Genomic DNA, 25876 nt, shown 5'->3' with positions numbered 1-25876 from the left:
ATTAACTAAAGCAGCAGAGTCAAGTATGAAAGTGTAAATCACTGAAAGTCATACTGTGCATTTGAGAATACATACAAATATAATAATAAATCATTCAGCTGGTAAGGAACCAAATTAAAATCTCCAATGTCTTCATACATCAATTGAAATTTATGAATACATATTTGCAAGCCAGTGACTTGATATGCAAGTGAATCATGATGTGTTGACAAGTGACTCTCCACTGATGTAAATGTCAGTGAGCTCTGTAAATAGACCTAAATTTCACCTTCTTGACAAACTATCAATATGAAGAAACAAAATGCCTTTATAGATTGCACATGATCATTCATCACTATGTATGCATCATGTTTCAGCTTTGCATCTGTTCAGGTTGGAATGTGTCAACATGATGAGTTTAAGACTCCTTCAAAATAAATATCAAAATCAAGCCCATAGGCGCCAAGGTCTTAAGAAACTGCCTATAATTACCAAGATTTAAAAGTCAAAACCTGTTCTAATCTAGTTCTTGTGATTAATCAGCCTACTGTAATACTCTTTATATCTAACCCTTTTGTGAATTATTTAAAATTTCCATGCGCATGGTTGGTATCAAGCATTTTCACACATCTTTAAACTAAAGGTCTACAATGTTTCAACAAGCCAGGAGCTGCCTTCTTGCTTCTTCTCTGTTGGAAGAAGCTGCATGTCTAATTTTCTTGATTTTTGAGATACTACTCTAATAAATGGCAGTTACTCCAACTAAAATAAAATAGTTTCAAATAATTTAAATGAAATATTGAATCCACCAACTTCTTGAAAATTAGAAGGTGAGTCGTGGCCGTCGACATCCTCTGCAAGCATCGGGAGAGGTGAGTGTCAACTGGTGGTGCTCTCTGTAGGCAATGGGTGTGGTGTGCGGCGGTTAGCGGCGTCCGGGTGCATTGGTACGGTGGCCTGGTCTGTGCCTGTGTTGACCATGTTGTCATCATTGTCGGTACCATCGTCGTTGGAGGCGCATGCACTTGACCGACCCAAAATGGCGGCACTGCATGGGAGTGTGAGACATGGTTGGCCTTCTCTCCCAGCTGCGCTAGTTGCGCCAGGGGAAGTGATGTCACGCTGTCAGCTGTCGGCGAGGGCAACGTCATCATGGGCGGCGGAAGTAATGTCATTCCATAGACTGGAAGTGACGCCATTGTAGTCTTCACGAGGCAGCCCTGGTGAGGGCGAGGACTGGTCTAGGCACATGGAGTGCACGCGGCAATCACTGCCCGTGAGGCCGGAAGTTGAGCCGCCAGGGTTGGGGAGGCTGGAAGTGGCTGCGGGGGCAGTGGCGTCGCCCAACAATTGCACATGATGGGGATCGAGAAGAAGGGCCGCTGAGCTGCTGGCGGGCTTTGAGAGGCATACTTTAGTGAAGTGGCCTTTCTTGTCACATCTTGAACAGTACTGGTTTCTGGCCGGGTAGTTTTGGCACGATCGGCATTCAGATCCATACCAGGATCCACAGTACTTACAAGGGTGCTGGGCGCCTGTAGCAGCGGTGCTTTCATCCCCAATCTGGTCTAGGGCCACAGCAGCCATCTGCGCTGACCATGCGGAGGCCTGGGAAAGCCTGGAGTTGAAGACTTCGGTGTGCAGGGTTCGGACTACCTTCTGCCTGATGGTTCTCGCACATAGCCCTTGGACATAGGCATCTCTCTCAGTCTCTCGACCTCCCTTTCATTTACCCTGGGTTCAGCCAGACAAGGTCGGGCTCCCAGGTAGGACTCAGCCTTCTCCCCGGGCAGCTGGGCACAGATACTTAGGAGGTACCTTCAGAAGACCACGTTCGTGGGAGGTTTATACATGGTCTTGAGGGTGTTCGTTGCTTCCGAGTATCCGGTCCAGTCTTGGAGTGCCTGGAAGGCTCAGGGACCCAGCTTCAATCGGAGTAAAACGAGCCTTTTTCGGTTGGAGTCAAGGATGTCGTCGGCGTGCGCCTCAATGATTGCTTCGACTGTGTGCTTCCAGATCTTGAAGCGTGTTTGTGCATCTGGGTGGCGTGGGTCAATTTCGAGGCTCTCAGCACTCAGCTTTTCCATAGCAGCTTTAAATTTTATGTCGAATAAATTGTGGTGCCCTATTGAACAGAAGCAAATACACAAAACATAAAGTCTGTTCTTCAGGCTTTATTTGACATAAACTTCCAGAGAGCTGCCTGTGAGGAATGCTGTTGCAAGCTTTGAGACTGTCTTCAAAGGGCCAGATCTAGCTTATATCCTGGAGGGTGATTGATAGCCTATCGGGTGGGGCTTGGTCCATTCAGGTCGGCTGATTGACAGCATGCCAGGTGTTTGTCTTGTCCCTGTGCTCTTCTGCAGATACAGAGGTTACCTCCTGCAGTAGGCCGGTGGTGTACCACCACACACCACACTTCCCTTTCAATTGGTACAGGTCATACCATCTCCAGAAGAGATCTCAATGATCTACAAATTTGAACTCCTGCCCCTGCAGCAACTCTTCAGCCACGCAGTCAACTGCTGGAACCCTATTTCTGCCCTCACTGGCACATGGCACAGGCAGCAATTCAGAGATTACCACCATTGAGGTCCTGCTTTACAGCTTCCTTGCTATCTCCTTATATTCCCTCTTCAGGTCCTGATCCCTTTTCCTATGTCATTGGTACTAATGTGGACCACGACATCTGGCTGCTCACCTTCCTGCTTGAGAATGCCATGGACTCGATCTGAAACATCCCTGACCTTGGATCCTGAGAGGCAACGTACTATCCAGGGGCTTGGATCCTGTTTTCAGAACCAATTATCTGGTCCCTATCTAATCCTCAATCACTATAGCTCTCCTCTTCTCCCACTTACCCTTCTAAGCCGAAGTGCCAGACTCTGCCATAGACATGTCCCTGGTAGAAACAGAATTAACTTTTTAAATTTGATGAATCCTTAAAGACTGCTGACTTGCAAGATTAACACTGTTTAACTCACAACAGATCCAATTTATCTTTCTAGGTATTTCCAGCATTTCTTTCTTTTATCATCTACATTAGCCATTCTCAGTGGGGGCCACAGACTGAAATCCCTATTTTTTTAAATGCAGTCAGTAGGAGACAAGTATGGAAGAAATCAACTGAGCTTGACTATTGCACAGGTAAGGGGGTCTATGAACTTTGAGCAGAGTCCCAAGGGGGCCATAGCCAAAAACAAGTTGGCAATGGCTAATCTATATCTTATGGTACATTATTCATATTTTCAATAAATAGTAGCTACAACAGAATTAATTTTGTGAATTTTTATTGCCAAAAGATCTATCTTTTCTATTTCTCATGAGAAAACCATTGTCCACTATGTCTGTGCCAGCTCTCAGAATAATCCATTGACAAATTTAGTTCCTTGCACCCTATTTGGTGGTGTAGCATACAGTGAGGAATAAAATCTAAGTTACAATAGGATCTAGATCAGTTGGGAAAGCTGGCCAAGGAGTGCAAATTGAACTTAACTCTGAACTGCATGAGGTATTGTGCTTTGGTATGTCAAAGTAGGGTAAGATTCCCACAGTAATGAGAGGGGCCTGGAGAATGTTGTAGAATAGAAACCCAAAGATACAAGTGCATAGTTCTCTGAGACTGGTTACTCAGGTAGACCAGATGTCGAAGGCAACGTTTGGCATCCTTGCATTCATTGAGTAAGGTACTGAGTATATAGTTTGGATTTCATGATACAGCTTACGAGGCATTGATGACTCCACACTAAGTGTACCACGTGCAATTCTGATTGCCTTGCTATAGAAGGATATTAATCAGTTGGAAGAGATTCAAAGGTGATTTAAAATGACTGATGAGGACTTTAATTAGGGAGAGAGGTTAGATAGGCTGAATCTAGAGTGTAGGAAGTTGAGGGGATGGCCTTAGAGAATCATGAAGGGTATGGTTAAAGTGAACACACCTTTTTCTTCCAAGGTTGGATGATTCTAGAATTAGAGGGATCGGTTTAAGGTGAGAGAGGAGAAATTTAGGATTCCTGAGGGGAAACTTTAAAAAAAAATCAGAGTAGGGTCCAGATCAGGAACAAGCTGCCAGAGGAAATTGAGGAAGTGGGTATGTTTTTGACATTCAAAAGACATTTGGACAAATATATGGATAAGAAGAGCTGAGAATGAAATGAAACAAGATGGGCTGAGAAGTAAATGAACCAAATACAGGCAATGGCAATAGGAATAGAATATAAGAGCAGGGATGTGAATGTTGAGGGTTTATAAGACTTCACTTGGAGTATTATGAGCAGTTTTGGGATCTGCATTTAAGAAAGGATGTGCTGGCATTGGTTCAGAGGAAATTCACAAGGATGATTCTGGGAATGAAAGGACTATCATGGCAGTTTTTGGCCGTTACTCATTGAAATTTAGGAGAATGTAAAGGGGGGGGGGGGTCTCATTGAAACATTTCAAATGCTGAAAGACATGGACAGAGTAGATGTAGAAAGGTTGTTTCCCATGGTGGGAGAGTCTAGGACAAGATGGCACAACTTCAGGCTTGAAGGAGGTCCACTAATAACAGAGATACATAGGAATTTCTTCTGGCAGAGGGTGGTGAATCTGTGGAATTTGTTTCCACAGGTGGTTGTGGAGGCTAGTTCATTGAGTACATTTAAGGCAGAGATTAACAGGTTCCTGATTAGCCAGGTCATCTAAGATTATGGGGAGAAGGCTCGGCTGAGTGGGAAAATGGATCAGCTTATGATTAAATTGCAGGGAAGACTCAGTGGGGTGAATAGTCAATTTTTGCTCCTATGACTTATGGTCAAATGGGACTAGAACAGAATGCCAACATTCAGCATTGATGAGCTGAACTGAAGGGTCTGTTCTGTATTCTGTGACTCTAAAACACTACAGAGAATGTCAAATTTTACTTTGAACTGCATTTATGAAATCAACATTTCCCAGGAGTTGAACTTAGTAGTGATTCAAGATCTCAACACATAAATTGATACAGAATATTTCAGGTGATGTGTTAAACCAGAGCTCGATCTAGTCTCTGATGAACAGCAGTTTAAGATTTGAGCCTAGTTTAATGTATAAGTTGAAATCTCCTCAAGTGACCGTGAAGTTTGAGAGATTAGATGTGAGGAGGTGTTGAATTTGCACTTGGAGTTTGAAAATATGGACTTTTATGTTGTTGGAGTTGAAAGACTGACAGTGCAGTCTCTCATGTGCGATAGTGCTTTGATGTTGGGCAGTGCAAAATTAGGAAAGCAAGTCTAGAAATCTACATTCCAATTAAAGATGGAAAGTCCAACACTTTTTTGAAGATGATCTGGTAAATGTGGGCTCAGCAGGTTTTCCAATTTAGCAGTGTGGGGAAAAGACAAGGTTGCTTTGGGAATACCAACCAGTGATACACCAATGCAGTGTATCCCATTTCCCAGCAGTGCATGGTGAAAGGCATCAACTCATACTCAACCAATTAAATATTAAGGAAGGATCGCGAGTGACAGATGGGTGGAATTGATCAAATTTCCGGAATGGTGCAATGCAATCTACCATGGGGAAAAATTATCACATAGTTCTTAAAAAAAAATTTGCTATCTTATTTAAGGTATCAAAACATACAGCTTTCATACTTCAGCATATCAACATTTTGAGGAACACTTGAAAAAATATTCCAGCATTGAAAATGAGATCTTTCTCACAGTTCTGAATTAGAGATAACAAATTGGTCGAGGACAGAACTGAGAGGCCAGTAGATGGCTCTTGGCCCTGTGAATGGGGAAGTTCACCACTGAGATCAGGAAGGGTGTTTTCACATTTTATGCTGGTGCAAGCAAATGGGTTTTTAGTCATCGTGTCTTTAATGTAGACAAAGGCATGGTCATTTAGAGCAGATCTCCTGATCTCCAACACGGGTAAACTGCAGCACAGCAGCAACTGTTTTTATTGTGATGTGGTGTGGAGTGAATGCAGCTATGATAGCAAGTCAACCAAAAAGAAAATACTCTGATTGATCCTAAATCTGACTGTTTGTGGTATCAATACCCAGTCAATACTGGGTAAACTTGGGAAAGCTATAGTATAAATTAATTTCACTGAAAGGCAGAAAAAAACATACTCCTTTGACCACTAATCAACACAAAACTCACTGTTATTCTCTGCATGTTGCAAAGAGTTAATTTTTTTTTTTCTGGTGTCAAAAGCAGATAGAATTTTATCAACATTATCTGCATTAAAAAAAAACCTTTCCAGCAACAGCCACAGGATGTGTGGGTGGGCACTTGCCACCTCACTCAGCTTCAGACATTCCACTATCTTGCTTGCAAACATAAATAGTTGTCTTACATGTCTGCTCTGCTTATGGAAGGAAGATCCTGTCGATGCAAAAAGAACTTCTGCTGCACCACATCTACTATGACTGATGAAGTGGCTTCTTCCAAGTTTGTCACTTTGTTTGCTGACTTAGTTAATTTTGTGTCATTTCAGGAGGAAAATACACTGAGATTAAATGCACAAAATGAAAGAAAAATGAGAAGCGTAGTAGTTGAGCATTGCTTTGCATAACACTTTCCATTTCTTCACTTGACTTTTTGTTAAACAAAATTTACTAATATATTTATAACTTGAGATGCAATTCCATGGTGGGAACTATAAACCAGTGAGGCTTGCATTAATGCTGTGCAAACTATATTGGAGAGGATTCTTAGGGACAGGATTTCCAAGGATTTGGAGAAGCATAGTCTTATCAAGGATAGTTAGCATGGTTTGTGAGAAGCATGTCATCCTCATGAGCCTAATTGAGTTTTTCAAGGAGGTAACAAATCAAATTTATGAAGGTAGAGCAGTGGATCTAATCTGTCTTTTCCTTAATCACACTATGACAAAATAGATTTTGAAATAAATAAATCTGATAGGTTATGAGCCAGGTAAAAAGACAAAATGAAGAGATCCATTTCTTACAAAAATAACAGCCAAAGTATCCAAAATGAATTAAAAATTAACATACCATATACTCCCTTGTCCAGTAAGAGTAAAAATTCATACACTGCGTTGCGCATCTCTGATTCGGTAAGATCCAACAAAGACACAACTTTAAAATCAAGCTGCCGTAGCAAATTGGTCAGTTCATATACATCCACCATTGGTGCCTTTAGCTTAGGATGATGGTGATAGGACATATTGCCAATCAGAAGAGCCACCTTGTCTGTAGCTACAAACATAAAGGGTTTAAAATAATGTAATTTTAATAGCATATAAATGTTTTTAATGACATTGCCAAGTATTATAGTACTTAAACTAACTTGGCATTAAAGTAACAAAAGCAGACTAGACTGGGTTTACTTCAGCTCTTCATGATGTTAGTTCACTGTGTGTGGTTTCAGTAAGATTTGGCTGAACTTCATTAAATGGAACAACCAACAGGTAACATAAAAACATAAGAAATAGGCCCTTCAAGCCTGTTTCACGATTCAATGAGATCAAGGCTAATCTGATGACACATTCCTCTTCCCAACAACCCTTAATTCCCCTTCTTTGTAAAAATCTATCTAATCTTGTCTTAAATGTATTTACAGAGATAGCTTTCACTGCTTCAATGGGCAGCAAATTCTAGAGGTTCACCACCTTCTGGTAAAAGCAGTTTCTCTTGATCTCCATCCTAAATCTAATACCCTGGATCTTGAGGCTATGTCCCCGAGTTCTGGTCTTCTCTACCAATGGAAAACTTACCTACCTGTATCTTATCTATGCCTTTCATAATTTTATGTTTCTATGAGATCCCCTCTCATTCTTCTAAATTCCAGTGGGTACAGTGTCAGACAACTCAATCTCTCCTCATAGGCTAATCCCCTCATCTCTGGAATTAAACTTCAAAGCCAGCACATCCTTCCTCAAGTAAGGAGACCAGAGCTTTACTCAGTCCTCCAGATGCGGCCTCAGCAGTACCTTTTCCAGCTGCAGCATAACCTCCCTGCTTCTAAATCCCTCTAGCAATGAAGGCCAACATTTCATTTGCCTCTTGATAGCCGGCTGCACCTACGAACCAATCTTTTGCGATTCATGCACAAGCACTCCTAAGTCCTTCTGCACAGCAGCAGGCTGCAATCCCTTGCCATTTAAATACTATTTGGATCTTTCAATTTTCCTTCCAAAGTAGATAATCTCATTGTACTCCATCTGCCAGATCCTTGCCCTCTCACTTAACCTGTCTATATCTCTCTGTAGACTCTCTGTATCTTCTGCACAATTTGTTTTTCCACTCATCAGCAAACTTAGATAGACTAAATTCTGTCCTCTCTTCCATATCATTAATGTATATTGTGAGCAGTTGTGGGCCCAGCTCTGACCCCTGCAGCAACCCACTCACCATTTATTGGAAAGTTAAAGTTTCCACTCACTTGATTTATTGTATTTGAATCATATCTGCATATAAAGGGAACAGAACAAGAAAAAGAATACTCCACTTACCATAATGTCGTTGGTTAAATTCTGAATCTTGCTGTTCAATCTCACTGAGATTACCTAACAGCAGTGAAAGAAAATTAATATTACTGAATATTCCATCATTGGGATATCTTGCAACTGTCCATCATGAGAAAATATTTCTATTGGCACAAGCTGAACTTCATGGTCACCAACTATTGTAACCATTCATGTTTTAAACCAAATTTTATGAATTTCACAAATTTCTACTACCCCTTAAGAAAATGATAGGTTAGATTTTCTCCATTGGGCTGAAGGAGGAAAGAGATGGAAGGTAAACTTATGATAAATTCTATTTTCACAGTTTGAGAAACGGTGAATGCCTCAATATAATTTACCAAGGTAAGAGCTCCTCCCTTGCCTTAAAAGGCACATATTGATGACTAAATAGGTTTCAACCCAATTCATGAACCCTTGGGTAGCCATGATGTAAAAGCAGAGCCTGGTCCTGCTATATCCATTTTATACCAGTAAAGCAAATATAAATTCTACTTCTAAGACTACTCAACACTTTCTTTCATTTAAATGTTGCCACAAGTCTATGAATGTGACACAATTATTATTAAGACAAATGCATATTCATAAATTAGCACTCATGGGAATGCAAAAAAAAGATCAAAAATCAAAATAATTCTGTTACTCCTTCCCTGCTCCCCCAACTCTTTCTCCTTGAGAAATACCAAACAGATCCTCTAACCTAAATGTGTTGGATTCAATGAGATCGTCAGTTTGCAGAACTTTACACAATTAGGTTTAATTTTCCAAACTCAGAATAACCTTTTTAATATTCCTGTTTGGTAGATTCATGGGCCAGGTAGAACTGAACCACACTGAATTAACAGACAAGGCCAAGTTAAACAATATGTCAATTGAGTCACATTTGTGACATAATTGTGTTATTCATCTTTAGCTATAAAATATATATTTCTTAGTAGTTATTTTGTGGGCTGGATTCAGGGGCACACTTACACAATTAAACTCAGAGAGAAGCCATTTTCAGAGTCGCAAAGTCTGGTAAACAATCCAAAAAAACTAGAAGTGCTTGTTCAATGAAAAATCTAGGACAAAAGGGTTGCTCAAGGAGGACATCTAATTAAACAAAGGACTCTTTGCTTGTTTCCCTATGCTGTTAGAAGGAAACCGATGGCATCTGTTCAAACAAAGCAGGCATCTGCTTGTGGTCAGCAGACAATTCAGAACCATATTAAACTCAAACATTTTGAAGAGAGAAACTTCAAACAGAAGCCAGTGATGAAGTTACATCAGGTGATTATGCCATTTCAAAAAGCACCTTTAATATTACTGAACCAAAAACATCTGAGGTCAGAAATGCCGTAACATTCTGTGAGTAACACAGACTGACACAGAAGGGTGCTTGGTCAAGAGAGAGAGTGCAATGCTGTGGTCACATTTTAAATAGCCACTTGCGACTGAGCCACTTCTGAGTTAAAGAATGCAAGATCATTCTTGTTTCCAGATCATAATCATTGTGATGCTATTTCTTCAGGCTCAGCCCTGAGTTGGTGAAATTATTGCGGACAAAAGGACAAGTTCTGAAATCTCTATGCAAGAGGGAGAAATCATTCATATGAAGAAACAATTCTCTGAAAACAACTCTACAAGAATTTAGTGAGTTTTGAGATGTCTGATGCCACACAGATACTCCATAATTACTTTTGAGCAACAATTTAAAGAATCTGAGTTTCAACACAAAATTGATGGAACTTTAAAAATTTATACTTTTTGCAATTGTGCCTAAACTCTAATGGTTTTGGGACCTGCCACACACACATACACATGTTTACGCATAGTGGGGTTAAGTTAGAGTTAAGTTTGGGGTCAAGTAAGAAGTGTTATGTTATTGATAGTTATTAATAAAAATAATTGTTTTGAAGATACCATTGTGTTGGTGAATTAATATCACTGCTGCTCTGGTACGTAACACATTATTGAGCTTCAATTACTTTGAGCCAGTACTGAATAGGGAAGAAAACGAGGCAAGTTCCTGCTCTTGTTCATAATCGTAGAAGATCCTTGTCGCTGAATTTCTGTTGATGAATCAACTGACTTGATTATAGTGTTAATATTTGTTCATATGGTTTGGATGTTGACAATGAAAAGAACATTGAGAATGAGCTCATTTTGTTCTCAGATTGTTCAAAGAAAAATTCACATCATACTTTACTGGAAAAGTAATTAATGACCAGTCAGAGAAGGGCAGATTTAGAGCAGTGCAGCCAATGTCTGATACACCTAAGGCACCAGAATGGAGCAATCTTATTTGTAGTACACCTAAGAGGAAGTTGTTTACATGGAGGTGAGTCACAATCTGTTTACACTAAAGACCTAGGTTCAGTTTAACATGGTTGATAGGCTTCTACCTAACGCCATAGCAGTTCTGGTCACTAGATTGTTGGATGGATGTGACAGCACGTGAGATGGTGTGGTGAAGAATCAACAGAATTCTGCCTGGGGATAGAGCATTACACTTATGAGGAGAGACTGGAGAAGTAAGGTCAATTCTTCCCAGGCTGGAGGAGATTAAAGGGAACATGACTAAGGTACATAAAATTATGATGGGTATGGATAGGATAGGCAGCAGGAAAGTTTTCTCCACATCAGAGGTTAGAGATTTAATATGAGAAGATTCTCAGGGAACATGAAGGGAACTGTTTTCACCTAGCAAATAGCGTGTAGCAACTACTATCCATTAAAAGCCACTCGGAGCTTAAGTAGGCTCTTTTCTCTTCATAGCGAAGTCCAGATGAGTTTTAAACAGGTAATGTCTTTGCTAACTTGATAACAGTAACAATATTTCTAACATGACTAATGGTCAACAGAAAATATTGAAGCCCTATTCACCCTCCATCTTTATACCGCTTTTACAGTCAATGCGGGATAACGATTCCCCAAGCCCACCAAGCCACTGCATATGTGCCAACAACCAAAGAAAATAGAGCATAGCAAAAATGGAATGCGCGCAGCCTCCAGACCCCGAGATGCTGCCAATGTCCGCGACTACTAATCAACAACAATAAACAACGTGATCAGGTGAATTCTGGCTCCCGCAATATCAGCTCCTAATTATTATGTCTCAAATAATAACTGCACAATTATAAATAACAATCAAACACAGTATCATCCAATATTATGTACATCTTCTTTCTTTGTTCTTCATTAGGCCAGAAGTTACTAGCACATAGCCTTGAAAAAGAGTGATCTTTATTACCACTCTGTGCCAGTAAAGTCTGTGTAGTGGTAAGGTCCAAAAACCAACAAAATAAAGTCAGTTCTAGGCTTGTCAAAGTTCCTCTGTCTCCTGTAGAAGGTGGACTTTGTTGATGAGTCTGTTCAGAAACCCAGTTTTGGTCTTGATCCAAACATGACATACAAGTCCTTTTGTATCCAGAACGGTATCAACAATTTTTCCAGTTAGCCACGAGTTTCAAGGCACTGAATCATCCACAATGATTATGATGTCTCCTGGTGTGAAGTTACATTTGATGTTAGACTATTTCTGCCATTCCTGCAGTTGGGGAGGATATTCTTTAATCCATCTTTTCCTGAACAAGTCTGATATATTCTGAACTTGCCTCTACTTGCGACTAGCATGTATATCGTCCTTCTGAAACTGCCCTGGTGGCATTGATTGCAAGGTCTTAAGGAACAAAAGATGGCTCAGGGTAAGTCATTCAAGGTCATTTGGATGTGCAGAAGCCTTGGTGTTTGGACGACTGTTCAGGATAGCCTCAGCTTCACATAAAATTGTGTGGAGACCCTCCTCATCAAGACTTTGCACATTTAGGGTGGAATTGAGAACCTTTTGCACTGATCAAATTAATCTTTCCAATACGCCTCCATGGTGTGAGGCAGCAGGGGGATGGAAGATCCAACTGATTCCTTTCTGGAGCAGTGTATTAAGGATTTGACCCTGATTCCAGATTCTAATTGCCTCTCTCAACTCGCGCTGAGCTCGCACAAAATTGGTGCCATTGTTAGACTGTAGTTCTTTCACTTGACCATGTCTGGCTGTAAAATGCCAAAGGGCATTGATGAAAGAGCCTGTGTCAAGCGATGATGCCACTTCGATGTGAATTGCTCTTACAGCTAAACATGTGAAAATAACATCATAGTGGTTTACAACTCTCCTTCCACGCTTCACTTCAAAGGGTCCAAAGGAATCGTCTCCAACATATGTGAAGGGAGGTTCATCGGAAGAGACTTTTTCCAGGGGCAAATCTCCCATTTGCTGTGGTCCAGGAGTAGCATTTATATGCGGACAAACAACACATTTCGACACAATCTTTCTGATTGACAGAGTGGCACCAGGAATCCAATATTTTTGGCATCGTCTAGATAACATATGGTTGTGTCAGGAAATCTTGAGACTCAGGAAAACGATGGTCTCACAGTTGAAGACCTGGCCAATGCTGAGATGGAGATCATCTATTTTTGCCAGAAGAAGAGATTTGCAGATAAAATCTCAAATCTGAGAAAAAGAAATGAATGTCAACATTTGTAAACTCAACCCCATTCTGGAAAATGATATATTAAAAGTTAATGGGTGACTTAGCAGAGCAGCAATGCCAGAAGACGTGCATTTATGAAATCAACATTTCCCATCATGTCGGGGTGATTTTGTGGGGAAGTGCCTCATTGTTTCAGCAGTTCTGTACAGAGGGAAGAAAAAGATTGAAAATCACTGTTTTAATTGTAACTCATTGACTCATTATGTGCACGGTTTCATAACTCCAAAGGAAATGGGCCAATGACAATTTTTCTCAAGCAAAATATTTCAGTAACAATTGGGCCCAGAGCTGTGATTCTCAACCTTTCCTTCCCACTCAAATACAACCTTAAGCAATCCCTTAATAATCACAAAACACTTTATGGCATAGGGATTACATAAAGTGGTATGTGAGTAGAAAGAAAAAAGATTGAGAACCACTGCATTAGACTGAACACTCTCTCCACAGGAAGGTTGTCATGGTCCAAGTCCAGATTATTTATTTTTTTCCTCTCTTCTTCAGTTATGGCAGCCAACACATGACGACTGTTACTTATCCACTTGGTAAGTAGAAAGCTTCCCTTGAAACAAATCACTCATAGCTCATGATAAATACCTATTGCATCTTCTGAAGCTGCTAAAGTGAGGCAGTCATCCACACAGAAGTTATTCATGATGGTGGTTACAGCTTGAGAGCGAAACTATTTCATACTGTCCTCAGCACACTTCCTAAGAGTAAAGTTTCTCAAAATAAATGCACTGTCATTCTGTATTTCATCATGTTTTGACTGTAGTCTCCATCAGGCCACCAGAGGAACTGTAACAAGTCACGGTCTTCATTTGGTTCTTTCATCTGATGGAACATTGTTTCATTGTCTGCAATGATTACAACATGTTCTTTATGGAATCAAGCAAGACTCCTATCAATGTACTGTTCAGGTATTGCCCTTGTAAGAGCTGAGAATTTAGTGAAACTCCCCAAAATGTTGCTTCCCAATCAAACACCACTCAAAGATTTTTTTTCTTTTGTGGATGTAAAACATCATGGTGTGGTAGTTACCATTTTATGACATCACTACGTTCCAAGACACCATCTAGTACTTTCTCTGTATAACTGTAGTACTAGTTGATGAAGTAGACAAAGACAATACGGTCAAACAATATTCATGGCTTTTATTAGCAGAAACTTCTGGTACAATAATGAAAGACAATGGGTGCATACATGGTTATACCCAAGGGGAGTGTCCTTAACAGTAGAGATAATGCACAGCCAATGTTAGTACAGCAAGGCTCGCCAGAGGGGAGACAGGCAGCTTAGCAGTGATTCACCACAGTCTCCCCCCCAGCAGAAAAAGGGTTAAAATCAAGAGGACAGCTGCTCAGTAAAACTTAAGCAAGAAATACATGGATAACATATTTGGCATTGAGAATTCTCTGACAGCCAAAATAAGCCAGTAACTAGCAAAGCAATCAAAATATAATGAGATGTTTTATAAATACTGCAACCTCTCAGGTTGTTTACGAATTCTAGTTGACTTTCTCAGAGGAACAGGTGCAGGCCTTGTATGCTTTGCAACTTTGGGAACTCATACAGGTCCTGGGTCTGTAGTGTGGGAAGGTTGGACTTCTGGACCTGCTCCAGAATCGCCAGCATGAGGCAGTGGAGCCTCAGCATGGCCATCTGAAAGTTTACTAGGGGTCACAGGCTGGGGGGGTGAATCCAACCTCTCAGGTTCACTCGGAGTAGGGGTGCGAGGAAGGGGTGAATCAGGCGGGGCCAGATCTCTTAGGGGTACAGTGTCAGTGCTCCCTTCTGGGAATTTAACATGACCATAGTTGGCATTAGTATGCAGTAGCTGAACTGGTTGGACTAGAGGGTCCATTTTACACATCTGAGCATGGCTCTTTAGCAGCATGGTTCCAGGCTCAGATAAACAGGCTGGCCAGTCCATTATAGTCCCTGATTTCCAAGGAAAATTAAACATACATTCATGAGGTGTTTGATTTGTTGTAGTACACAATAATGACCAAATAGAATGTAGCGCCTCAGGCAGCACCTCCTGTTACCGGGTAACAGGGTAACCATGTGTCTTTAAAGCAAGGTTAACAGTCTTCCAGACTGTAGCGTTAGCCCTTTTGACCTGCCCATTGCCCTGTGGGTTGTAGCTCGTGGTACAGCTGGTGGGAATCCCCTTTCATAGCCGGGCTCGTCACAGTTCAGCACTCATGAACGCTGAGCCTCTATTGGTATGAATGTAATTGGGAAACCAAAAACGCTGAAAATTCAGTCAAGTGCCTTAATGACAGACCCTGACGAGACGTCAGGGCAGGGTATCACAAATGGAAACCTTGAATATTCACAGATTGCTATAAGGAAATATACATTTTTGCTCTTGGAAGGTAACGGCCCTTTAATCTTCTCAAAAGGTCGGGGTGACTTGATGAGAGTGGCCTCCAGAGCTTTAAAGTTCTGCGGTTTGCATTCTGCGCAAACAGGACAGCTTTTAGTCAGTTTTCTGACTTCTTCCAGGGAGTAAGGAAGGTTGTTAGCCCTTATGTAGTGTAGTGGAGGAATCTCATGACCCCTGGGTGGCACAGTCTACTATGGATCTCTTTTAGCCCCTCAAGCTGAGCACCGGCAGCAGCTCGTGACAATGTGTCAGAGGGATCATTTAACTTGCCAGGTCTGTACTGGATCTCATAATTGTAAGGTGAGAGTTCTATTCGCCAGTGTGCCATCTTATCGTTTTTGATTTTACTTTTGTGTTTAGTGCTGAACACGTAGGCTACAGATTTTTGATCAGTGACCAAGGTAAATTTTCTGCTGGCTAGAAAATGTCTCCAGTAGCAAACAGTTTCGTTGATAACCTGGGCTTCTTTTTCAATGGCAGGATGTTTAGTTCAGGTCTGCGTAACGTGCTGGAGAAGAATGTCACCGGTCTGCCCCTTTGATTAAGGGTTCCTGCCAAAGCACAATCTGAGGCATCAGTTTCCACTTAGAATGGAACATCCTCGTCAATGGACGAGAGTGCAGCTTTGGTAATATCAGCTTTAATTCTCTCGAAAGCCTTCAAGGTCATAGCAGAGAGAGGAAAAGATTTAGTATCAAACAGAGGGCGTGCTTTCGTAGCATAGTCACGTACCCATTTGCAGTAGTAGGAAAATAATCCCATACACCATTTAAGGGCTTTTACTAAGTCTGGGGGTGGTAACTTCTTAAGGGGAGCCATTCTTTCCGGATTGGGGCGGATTTCACCCTTGCGGACAATGTAGCCCAGAATGGGCAGCTCTGTCACATTGAAAACACATTTACCCTCGTTAAATGTAAGGTTAAGATCTTTAGCTGTTGCTAAAAATTTCTTTAAGTTGTTGTCGTGCTCAGTCTGCCTTTTCCCACAGATAGTGACATTATCCAGATAGGGAAACGTACCCAGTAACTCATACATTCAAACAATCTTATCTATTTCCCTCTGAAACACTGACATACCATTAGTGACTCCAAAAGGTACCCTTTTAAACTGGTATAACCTCCCATCAGCCTCAAAGGCCATTTGGGGTCATTCCCTTTTTTTAATAGGGATTTGGTGGTAAGCTGCTTTGAGGTCGATAGTGGAGTACACCTTGTATTGTGCTATTTGATTAATCATTTCATTGATGCGTGGCAGGGGGTAGGCATCCAGGTTAGTGTAACGGTTGATTGCCTGGCTGTAGTCAATAGCCAGTCGGCTGTAGTCAATAGCCAGTCGCTTCTTAGTGTGATTTTTCACAACTACCACCTGGGCTCGCCACGGACTCCTACTGGGTTCAATCACTCCCTCTTTAAGCAATCTCTGGGACTCAGCTTTGATAAACTCACGATCCTCCTGCTGTAAGAATGGCTCTTAATAGCGATTGGCTGACACTCAGGGGATAAATCACTGAAAAGGGAGGGAGCTTTGATCTTTAATGAGGACAGACCGCAGTAACTAGTGCGGGGGATGGTAAGTGTAGGTAGTGGCCCTTCGAAATTTAACACTACACTTTTCATCTGAGATTGAATATCCAACCACAGTAACACAGGAGCACAGAGCTCAGGCATTACAAAAAGCCAAACATCAGCAAGGCAATGTCGCTGCAAATTTAAAGTAACTTTACACTTGTCCCGTACATTTTTTGTAAGTTCACTACAAGCCATCGATATCTTTCGGTTCACTGGATATCTCTGCAAATTTAAGGCTTTGGTGACTTTCTCATGGATGTAGCTGTCAGTACTCCCCGAGTCTATTAGGCAATCGAGAGTCTCACCATTCACCTCCCCCTTCATATTCGACCATTCCAGTCCGTAATATCCCCCAAGCTTTACAGTCAATTAAGCTATCACAGGGGAACTTGGTGCTGATCTCACCTCACCGTCACTTGAAGCTGATTCAGTCGGCTCGTCTGAATATTCCTCCTTTTCACAGTTGTCTTCCATTCCCGCAGCTCCAGGATGATTTTTCTTGGCGCTTCTCTTCTTCTTATCAATGGGAGTACTTTTCGCCTTACACGCTTTAGTGAAGTGGCTGAGTTTCCCACAATGGCTACAGGTAGCAAATCGGGCCACGCACTTCTGTCTGGGGTGCCAGCTCTTATCACAGAAGTAGCATTTGCCAGGGGTTTGCCCTTTTCTTTCCTTTGGAGTTCCAGCACTCCAAGATGTTTCCCCTTCGGTTTCTAGCATTTCACTGGACTGCATAGCACTTCTCAGTGTTTTGTCTAGAGTGACTGCCTGATCATACGTTAAAGGCTCCATCTCTCGCAGCCTCTTATGGATGTAACTGGAGTCGATTCTGTTGACAAAACTATCCAGCTTCAAGGCATTGCGGTCTTGTTGCACATTGACTGCCCTGACATCACATTCACTTGCCAGTTATTCGAGGACTAGTGCAAAGGCAGCATCACTTTCCCCGGGTTTCTGGCGTCTGGTCAGCAACTGGAGTCGAGCAAGCACCACGTTTTGTGACGCCATGTAGTAAGCAGTCGGACGTTCCCAGGCCATAGCCAGAGTGGTAACTCCTTGCGTTACAGCAAAGGGGACTTCACCCAGCAGGGAATTCAGGTGGCCCCACTGTATCGCCTTATCGACCATGTTGTTTCAAGCCATGTAGTAATCAAAACAAGCAATCCAGTGGTTGAAAATTTCTTTGGCCCTCTGGGCCGACTGGTCGATTATCAGCCGCTCTGGCTTGAGTGCTGCATCCATTTCTGCTAATAAAATTGTAGTGCCAGTTGAAGGAGTAGACAAAGACGATGCAGTCAAACAATATTCATGGCTTTTATTAGCAGAAACATCTGGTACAATAATGAAAGACAATGGGTGGATACACGGATATACCCAAGGGGAGTGTCTTTAACGGTAGAGATAATGCACAGCCAATGTTAGTACAGCAAGGCTTGCCAGAGGGGAGACAGGCAGCTTAGCAGAGATTCACACAATAACCTTTGGATATCATGTCAGATATGAAGTTGGTGTTGTCCAAATGAAAGGAAGAATCCCTCTTGAATCTTCTCTTTAGGGTCAGTGTACGTCATTCTGCAACACTTCTATTGTCAGGCATACGTATTTCTCTTTCCTTTAAGGTAATCCAATGAAATAATGGTCTTTGATAACTTAGCAAATTTTGGCACTGAATCCAAGAACTGTTCGTCTTCTCTTGAAGGTTCTTGGTCGTCAATGAGACACTCCGGGAAGTTGGTCCTGAACTGCTGCTCCCACGGCTCATCAAGTTTCACAAACGATCTCCTTTTGACAGCTGTCGCTGACTGCTCCTGAGCATTATAATTTTCTTCTTCTTCATGGTCCATTAATCGTCCAACCAAGCATGTTTTCACAGCACAAGGTCCGTCTCCCACACTCCATATGACATCTAGAGGTTCCACAGCCTTTGATACATTTGAGCCAGTCAGAAACTCTATCTCAGAGTCACATTCAGGTATATGAACATTCCTCTGATGAGACCACCATTTGATATTGTTTTGATATGGGATGTTCCCTTTGTGCACAGGCATAGTCTTCTGAGTGCATATGCCTGGAACAACACAAAAATCGCTGTTGTCCAGTCCAGCGACCTCTGAGCCTGAAACAATTCATTTCAATGACCTTCAGATCTCAGTAGAATACTTGACCTTCTTCCCTGAAGATGAAGCTTATTCATTAGTCCCACTGTGCAAAATGATGCAGTGCTACCTGAGTCGAGAAATGCATAAGTAAGCACTGTTGTATGCCCTTTTCAATCGTCCTGATATATCGCCCACCAAAAATACATAGGATTTTATCACTCAGTTTGCAGATTTCCTTTTGAGCATCAATCGAGTTCCGATTCTCAGTGATTTCAATATCCACATCTGTTGTCCAAATAAGCCTCTTGTAAGCGAATTCATGCATTTAGTTGCATCTTTTAACTGCTTCCAACATGATCCACTCATAAGCTAGGACATACTCCCGACCCTAGTCCTGTTGTCCGATTTATCAATTAACAACCCGGTATTAATTGATACCTGTGTGTCGGACCATACAACAGTTATATTCAACCTAGTCCTGCCTCGCTTCCCCAAAAAATCTAGTCTTCCTCTGCACTACTCCTGCTACATTAACTCATATAGGTTCTCTGAGGCCCTTATAAGTACTACCATCATGGAAACATCTCCTCCCCACCTCACAGAGGAACTTTCATCCCTATTTAATACCACCTGTTCTTCTATCCTGAATGCTCTAGCCCCACTCAGGATAGCCCAACACAAGTGGAAGCAAGAAAACTACAACTTTCTCTTGAAATTCTGAAAAAGAACCTGCACATAAACCAAGAAACAGTAAAGGCGAAAAGAACAAAATATTTTGCCACCCTAATTTCCAACAACTCCTAAAATCCCAAGGTCTTGTTCAATGCCATCAACTCATTCATTGATCTTGCACCTAATACCAATTCTGATGCATCCCTTAATAAATGCAAAGAATTTTTAAAATTTTTCATAAACAAAGTCGAGAACATCAGAACCAACATTCCCCCCTCCATCCGCAATCTAACTGTACCACAGCTCTGTTCATCCAACCTGGACTGCTTCAGTCCAAACACACTACCCACCTTTAGAAATACTGTGTACGCAATGAAGTCGACAACCTGCCCCCTTGACATTATCTCTACTCCCTTCCTGAGAGATGGTTTTTGATAAAGCCGGTACTAACATCCTCTCTATTAGTAACAGTTCCTTGGCTACCGGGTGAGTTTCAGTTTGTTTCAAGACTTCCTGCAGCTAAATGAAGGTAAATCCGAGATCATTCTATTTGGACACCCCAAGTCCACCAAAAGTATCTCCAATACTCTTGGTAACTTATCCACCCTCATCAAACCACACATCAAATACTTTGGTGTGATATTTAATTCCACCTTCAAGTTTGACAAACAAAGCTAGCTTTTTCAATTTCCTCACTATTGCCAAAATCAAATAATTCCTGTCACTGAAAGACCTTGAGAAAGTTATCCATGCCCTCATTTTCTCCCATTTAGACTACTCTAACTCTCTATACACAGGGGTCTAACCTTTTATCAGGGATCCAAATACCCAAAAACCGGCACTGTTTTCAGTAATGAAAAATGATGCACCTCCTCCCCATCCCCAGTCATTCCCCCCAACCATCTAGCTCCCGACGCAGCAGCATGGGCCCAGTGCTGCCGAGCCTGGAGTTCACTCATGGCAGCAGCTGGCAACAGCTCAATGTGGGAGAAAAGGCCATCTTCATTACCCATAATCCCCCATGTAGCTGGAACTACTCTGCCAGCACCAGAAGTGGTTCCAGCTGCATGGGGTATTATGGCTAGGGAAGACGGCCATTGCTATCACATTGAACTAGCCACAGCCTGCTTCTCTCCCACCAGGTACTCGGGGCCGAGAGTAACCTTTCCACCAAAGAGAGGACAGGGGAAGAGCCAGTTTTATTTTGAAGTTTTACTTTAAAATTAAAAAAAACTATGCCTAATGATATTAAGGTCTTTTATGGTCTTTATTAAATTCACTTAACACCCTGTGCGGGGGTCATGGCAAGATGGCATAAAGGCAAGACGTGTATTCCACCTTCTCCCAGCTGGAACATTAAACGCCCGACTTTAAGTTGTTTAAAATTAGTTAAAAATATTTTAAATTTTTTAAACAATAGTAAATTACTATGGCAACTAATGTAAAAAAAAATCTAAGGCTCAACTTCAAAAGAAATTGCCATTTAAAAGTACGGAAGAATTGAGGCGTACCTTTAAAGCGGAATCCTCGGAGATGATTTCGGCGATTCCTAAGGCCTAGAGGACCCCAGCCCAACTGATTTTGACACCGGTGCCGACCTTGCTCCCGCAAGATGGCACCGACATCTTGGTGAGTTCAGCCGCTGCCGATCTGCACGCACGTGAAGCCGTGTGTGCGGACGACACGGTCGACAGGGAGACCCACAGCACCGCGATCTTGCCGGGCGGCCTGGGGATGTGCGAAGTAGTGTCGGAAGATGCTCCGATGCACCCCGTGGCTTTGCCCGGCCTGCATGGAGCATCGCGGATCCGGGAGTTCCTTGATAAGGTGTGGGCTGCGGGGGAGCCCGAATGCCGGTGCTGGCGTCGGGTGTCCAGACCCACAACTGCACTGCCAAGGCATCCACACCGACAGAAGAAGAGGAATTACTTACCTTTGCAGAGTACGTCCAGTAGGGGGAGCCAGCAACCTATGAAGGTAAACCTCAAAAAGCGGAATCGGAATCTGGAATGAATTCAGTATTTACAGTTCTGGAAGGGATTGCCTATCAGATGGGAAATATGTCAAAACAAGTATCAGATCAAATGAATCAAGGATTTATGGACGTGAAAATGAAGATGCATACTTTATGCGAAGAAATGTCAAATATGAAGCGAGTTATGAATGTGACATTAATAGATGTATAAAATCTGTTGATACTGTACAAGAAAATTTTAAGAAAATTGAGACAGCTTTTTCTGTGTGTCAAAGTCAAGTGGAGCGTAATAGAGAAAAAGCGGAAGGATCTTTCGTAGATTGGGGAATTCAGAAAAGAGACTTATTGAAGAAGATTGATTCTTTGGAAAATCAGAGTCGGAGAAATAATGTGAAGATAGTTGGTCTTCCAGAAGATATTGAAGGCTCTGATCCTATAAAATCCTTTAAACGCTGGATCCCAGAAATTTTGGGTAAAGAGTTTTTTCCTGAAGGTTTGGAGTTAAATAGGACTCATAGAGCTCTGAGAAGAAAACCGCTTCCAGGCCAACCGCCAAGAGCAATTTTGATTCGTTGTTTAAAATATCAGGATAGAGAAATGATTTTACGTATGGTAGTACAAAAAGCATGACAAAACCAATCCCCATTAATGGTTCAAAATAACAGAGTGCTTTTTATTAAATGCTGATTTGAGTCAGGACAGCGAGAATTCAATACAGCTTAAGATGTTTTATGGTGAAAAGGTTACAAGTTCGCTTTTTGTTACCCTGCAATTTTGAAGGTTTTTTATGGAAACTTTCAATCTCAATTTTTTGAAAAGGATCATGATGCCTTAGTTTTTGTGAACTCCCTGCCAGAATTGAGAAGAAATGGTAGTTTTTCGCCTTTGTCTCCAAAAAGGAGATTAAATGGAAATGGAAATGGCAGTCGAAATGGAAAGAATGGAAAGAATGGAAAAAATGGAAAGAAAGAAGAAATACAGAATCCTCTTGATATCAAAGATCCGGAGCAATTGTTAGGTTTGGAGTTACTGGGTTGAAGATTTGGACTATATTTGAATGTGTTTATCCATATAATAAATATGTATCTGGGTGGGGGGGAGGGTGGATGACACCGAAAACTTTGTTTTCCACACCCAGTTTTTAAGGGTAATACTGCTTTTGGGTGGTTTTTTTTTGGTGTGTGTGTTGTTTTTTTTTTAATTTTTGTTTTGAATTTTTTTAAGAGGGTTTTTCCCCTCCTTTTTAATTTTTTTTAATTTTTTTTAATTTTTGAAGGATTACAAAGTGGAGCATTATTTTATAGAGTTTAAGTTTTTAGTGTGTGTATTTATTAATAGTTAAAATTATGTCTAAATTGAACTTTGCAACTTTTAATGTTCAGGGGTTAAATAACCCAATAAAGAGAAAGAGAGTATTGGCGTATAGAAAAATTTTCATCTGAAAATTGATATTTTTTTTTACAACACATTTGACTGAGAAAGAACATTTGAAATTGAAAAGAGACTGGGTTGATCAAGTTTTTTATTCTTCTTTTAATTCTAAAGCAAAAGGAGTAGCGATTTTAATTCATAAGAATTTACCATTTGAATTGGAATCTACTTTGAAGGAAATGCTGGTAGAGTTTTAAGAGTTAATATTATGAGGCAGCTCAGTTGAAGTTTATTAGTAGACTGATGGATTTGGTTCAACCTCCTAGTTGGGCTAAGGTGGAGATATCATGTCTACCTAGAATGGAGATACATGAATTTATATTCTGTTGGAATTTGATTTTAATACAGGAATATGATATGCCAATACTGAAACATTTATTAAAGATTTGGATTAAAAAAATTTTTTTTGGGGTCAAAAGATAAATTATCAATTTTAACTCCATTATATAATAATTGGCTTATTCCTTTTTCAATGTTTAATAGTTATTTAAAGATTTGAAATTCTAAAGGTATAAAGACAATACAGGACTGTTTTGTGGAGAACAATTTGAAATACCATTAAATTCTTTATTTGTGTATTATCAGCTTAGGGCTTTGGTAAAGGATAATTATAGTAGAGAGATGTATTTACCTACTTTATCGAAATTTGAATCTTTGACTTCTACTATACCAAAGAAGGATTATGTTTCAGTTATGTATAATTTATTACCGGATAATATGGATAAACCAGATTAGGAAAAATCTAAACTTAAATGGGAGACTGATTTATTGTTTACTTTTCCTGAAGATTATTGGGTGAACATGTGTCAAGACAATGTAATTAAATTGACTAATGTAAGATATGATATGGTCAATTATAATTTTTTACATCAATTGTATTTGACCCCGGAAAAGTTAAAAAAGTAAGGGTTTAGTAATTTGGATTCTTGCTTTAGATGTGGTTTATGTACTGGTACTTTTTTTTACATGCTGTTTGGACCTGTGTGAAAGTCCAACCATTTTGGCAAGAAATTAAAATTTTTTGAAAAGTTGTATAATTTTAAACTACCCTTGGATCCAATAATTTTTTTGTTGGGAGATTTGTATTCATTAAGGGGAATGGGTTTGGATAAAGTTCAAATTGCTTTTGTACGTTTGGTGTTATCGGTAGCGTGTAAATGCATTGCTAGTACTTGGAAAATGATGTAGAAATTAATGTACAAGATAATTATTTTTTTTGTTGATGAGTGGTCTCCGTATTTGAAATATATGCAATTGGATGTATTTTGAACTGTTATTAACATTTATTTAAAAAATTTATATATATGATTTATATTTTGGATCCCTTTTAGGGAGCTAGCTAGGGTGGGAAAAGGGTATTTTTTTCTTTTTTTTTGTTCTTTTTATATTTGTTTTTTATGTTTGTTGTGTTTGGTTTTTCTTTATATATATAAATCTTTGTCAAATTATTTTGTGTTTGAATATTTAGATTGTATGTTATACTCTTTACTTATTTTTTAAATAAAGTTAAAAAAAAAACTTAACACTCTGCGCCCGTTGTTTTGTATGATTTTGAAACATCGCATTTGCTTAATGGGACCGCCATTTTAAAATGATTCCGAAATCTGGAAGATTCCTGGATAAAAGGTTAGGAACCTGTATAGGAATTAGTCAGATGTCATTATCCCATCTGCAACTTGTTCAGAATGCTGCAGGAAGGCTCCTGACAGGAGCCAAGAAGGAGGACCATATCACCCTTATTCTGGCCTCCCTTCACTGGCTGGCAGTACGGCTCAGAATAGATTTTAAAATTCTCCAGTTTGTTTACAAAGCCATTAATGGACCAGCCCCCTCCTACATCACTGATCTTTTATCTCCCTACTCCACGTCAAGACCCCCTCAGATCGGCCAATTTAAGGCGCTTGGTTGTTCCGTGCTCAAATCGCAAACTCAGGGGATATTGTGCCTTTGCTATTGTAGCCCCCAAACTGTGGAAAACATTCCTCCCTCCATCAAATCAGCCCCTTTGTTTAATTCTTTTAAATCTAGGTTGAAGTTGTATTTTTTACTTGCAAGCTCCAACAACTGAAGAGAATAGTGCTTGTGTGTAGTGCAACTGAGAGCACTCAAGACCAGAGAGCGTACAACACGCTTTTATTCAATAAGAATTGCACACATGGTCTGCGAACTGAGCTGGGGTTTTGGCGGGGGTACAGGGTTTATATCGGGATATGTGGGGGGTGGAGTCAGGGGAGGAGCCAGTCCTTAGAGCATCCCACCAGTAGTGAATTCCCAGTTCACTACAATGTGCTCTGGCAGAAAAAGAATGCACACAGCCTCCAGTCCCCAGGATGCCGCTGGCGCCAGCATCTACTATCATCAACAATAAACAAAGTGATGAGGTGAATTCTGGCTCCTACACAGTGAGTATCTCGCATCCACAACCTGAGAGATTGTTTGAAGTAGGATAGTTAACTGTACATGAAGCCTCCAGGTGAGCATTTCATTTGCTTAGGCATAGATGGGCACGGACCAAGTGCTGAGAGATGGGGGTGAGTACAGAGGAAGCCATTGTCAGCATGGATGTGGTAGACCGAATAGCTTGTTTCCATGCTATACACATCCATGACACTAAGACAGTTAAATCAATAGCAAGGAAATGCCTCAATATTTTATCAATGGTCACAATCCATTTTTGGTGCACAAAATCTTGAAAAGTGAATATTATTAGCTGAGAATAGGCAACAATTCTAAAAATCTAGATGCTAACTTTATCTTAATAAATGTTCCAT

General features: G+C 40.8%; 1 protein-coding gene across 4 annotated transcripts in view; it reads right to left on the bottom strand.

Annotated features, from left to right (window-relative positions):
* Nucleotides 1-25876, bottom strand: part of malt1 (MALT paracaspase 1) — a 122959-nt gene that overhangs the window by 29562 nt on the left and 67521 nt on the right. For all 4 annotated transcript variants that reach the window (XM_069924020.1, XM_069924018.1, XM_069924016.1 and 1 more), the window contains exons 9-10: nucleotides 8428-8481; nucleotides 6968-7171 (exon numbers count right to left, since the gene is read on the bottom strand). In XM_069924020.1, the coding sequence (XP_069780121.1) occupies nucleotides 6968-7171; nucleotides 8428-8481 (258 nt within the window). The remainder of the gene's footprint in view (nucleotides 1-6967; nucleotides 7172-8427; nucleotides 8482-25876) is intronic.

This window comes from Narcine bancroftii, chromosome 3, assembly GCF_036971445.1.
Source record: "Narcine bancroftii isolate sNarBan1 chromosome 3, sNarBan1.hap1, whole genome shotgun sequence".
Lineage (NCBI taxonomy): Eukaryota > Metazoa > Chordata > Chondrichthyes > Torpediniformes > Narcinidae > Narcine > Narcine bancroftii.
The sequence above is the reverse complement of the archived record's forward strand: the minus strand, read 5'-3'. Positions and strand labels throughout refer to the sequence as shown.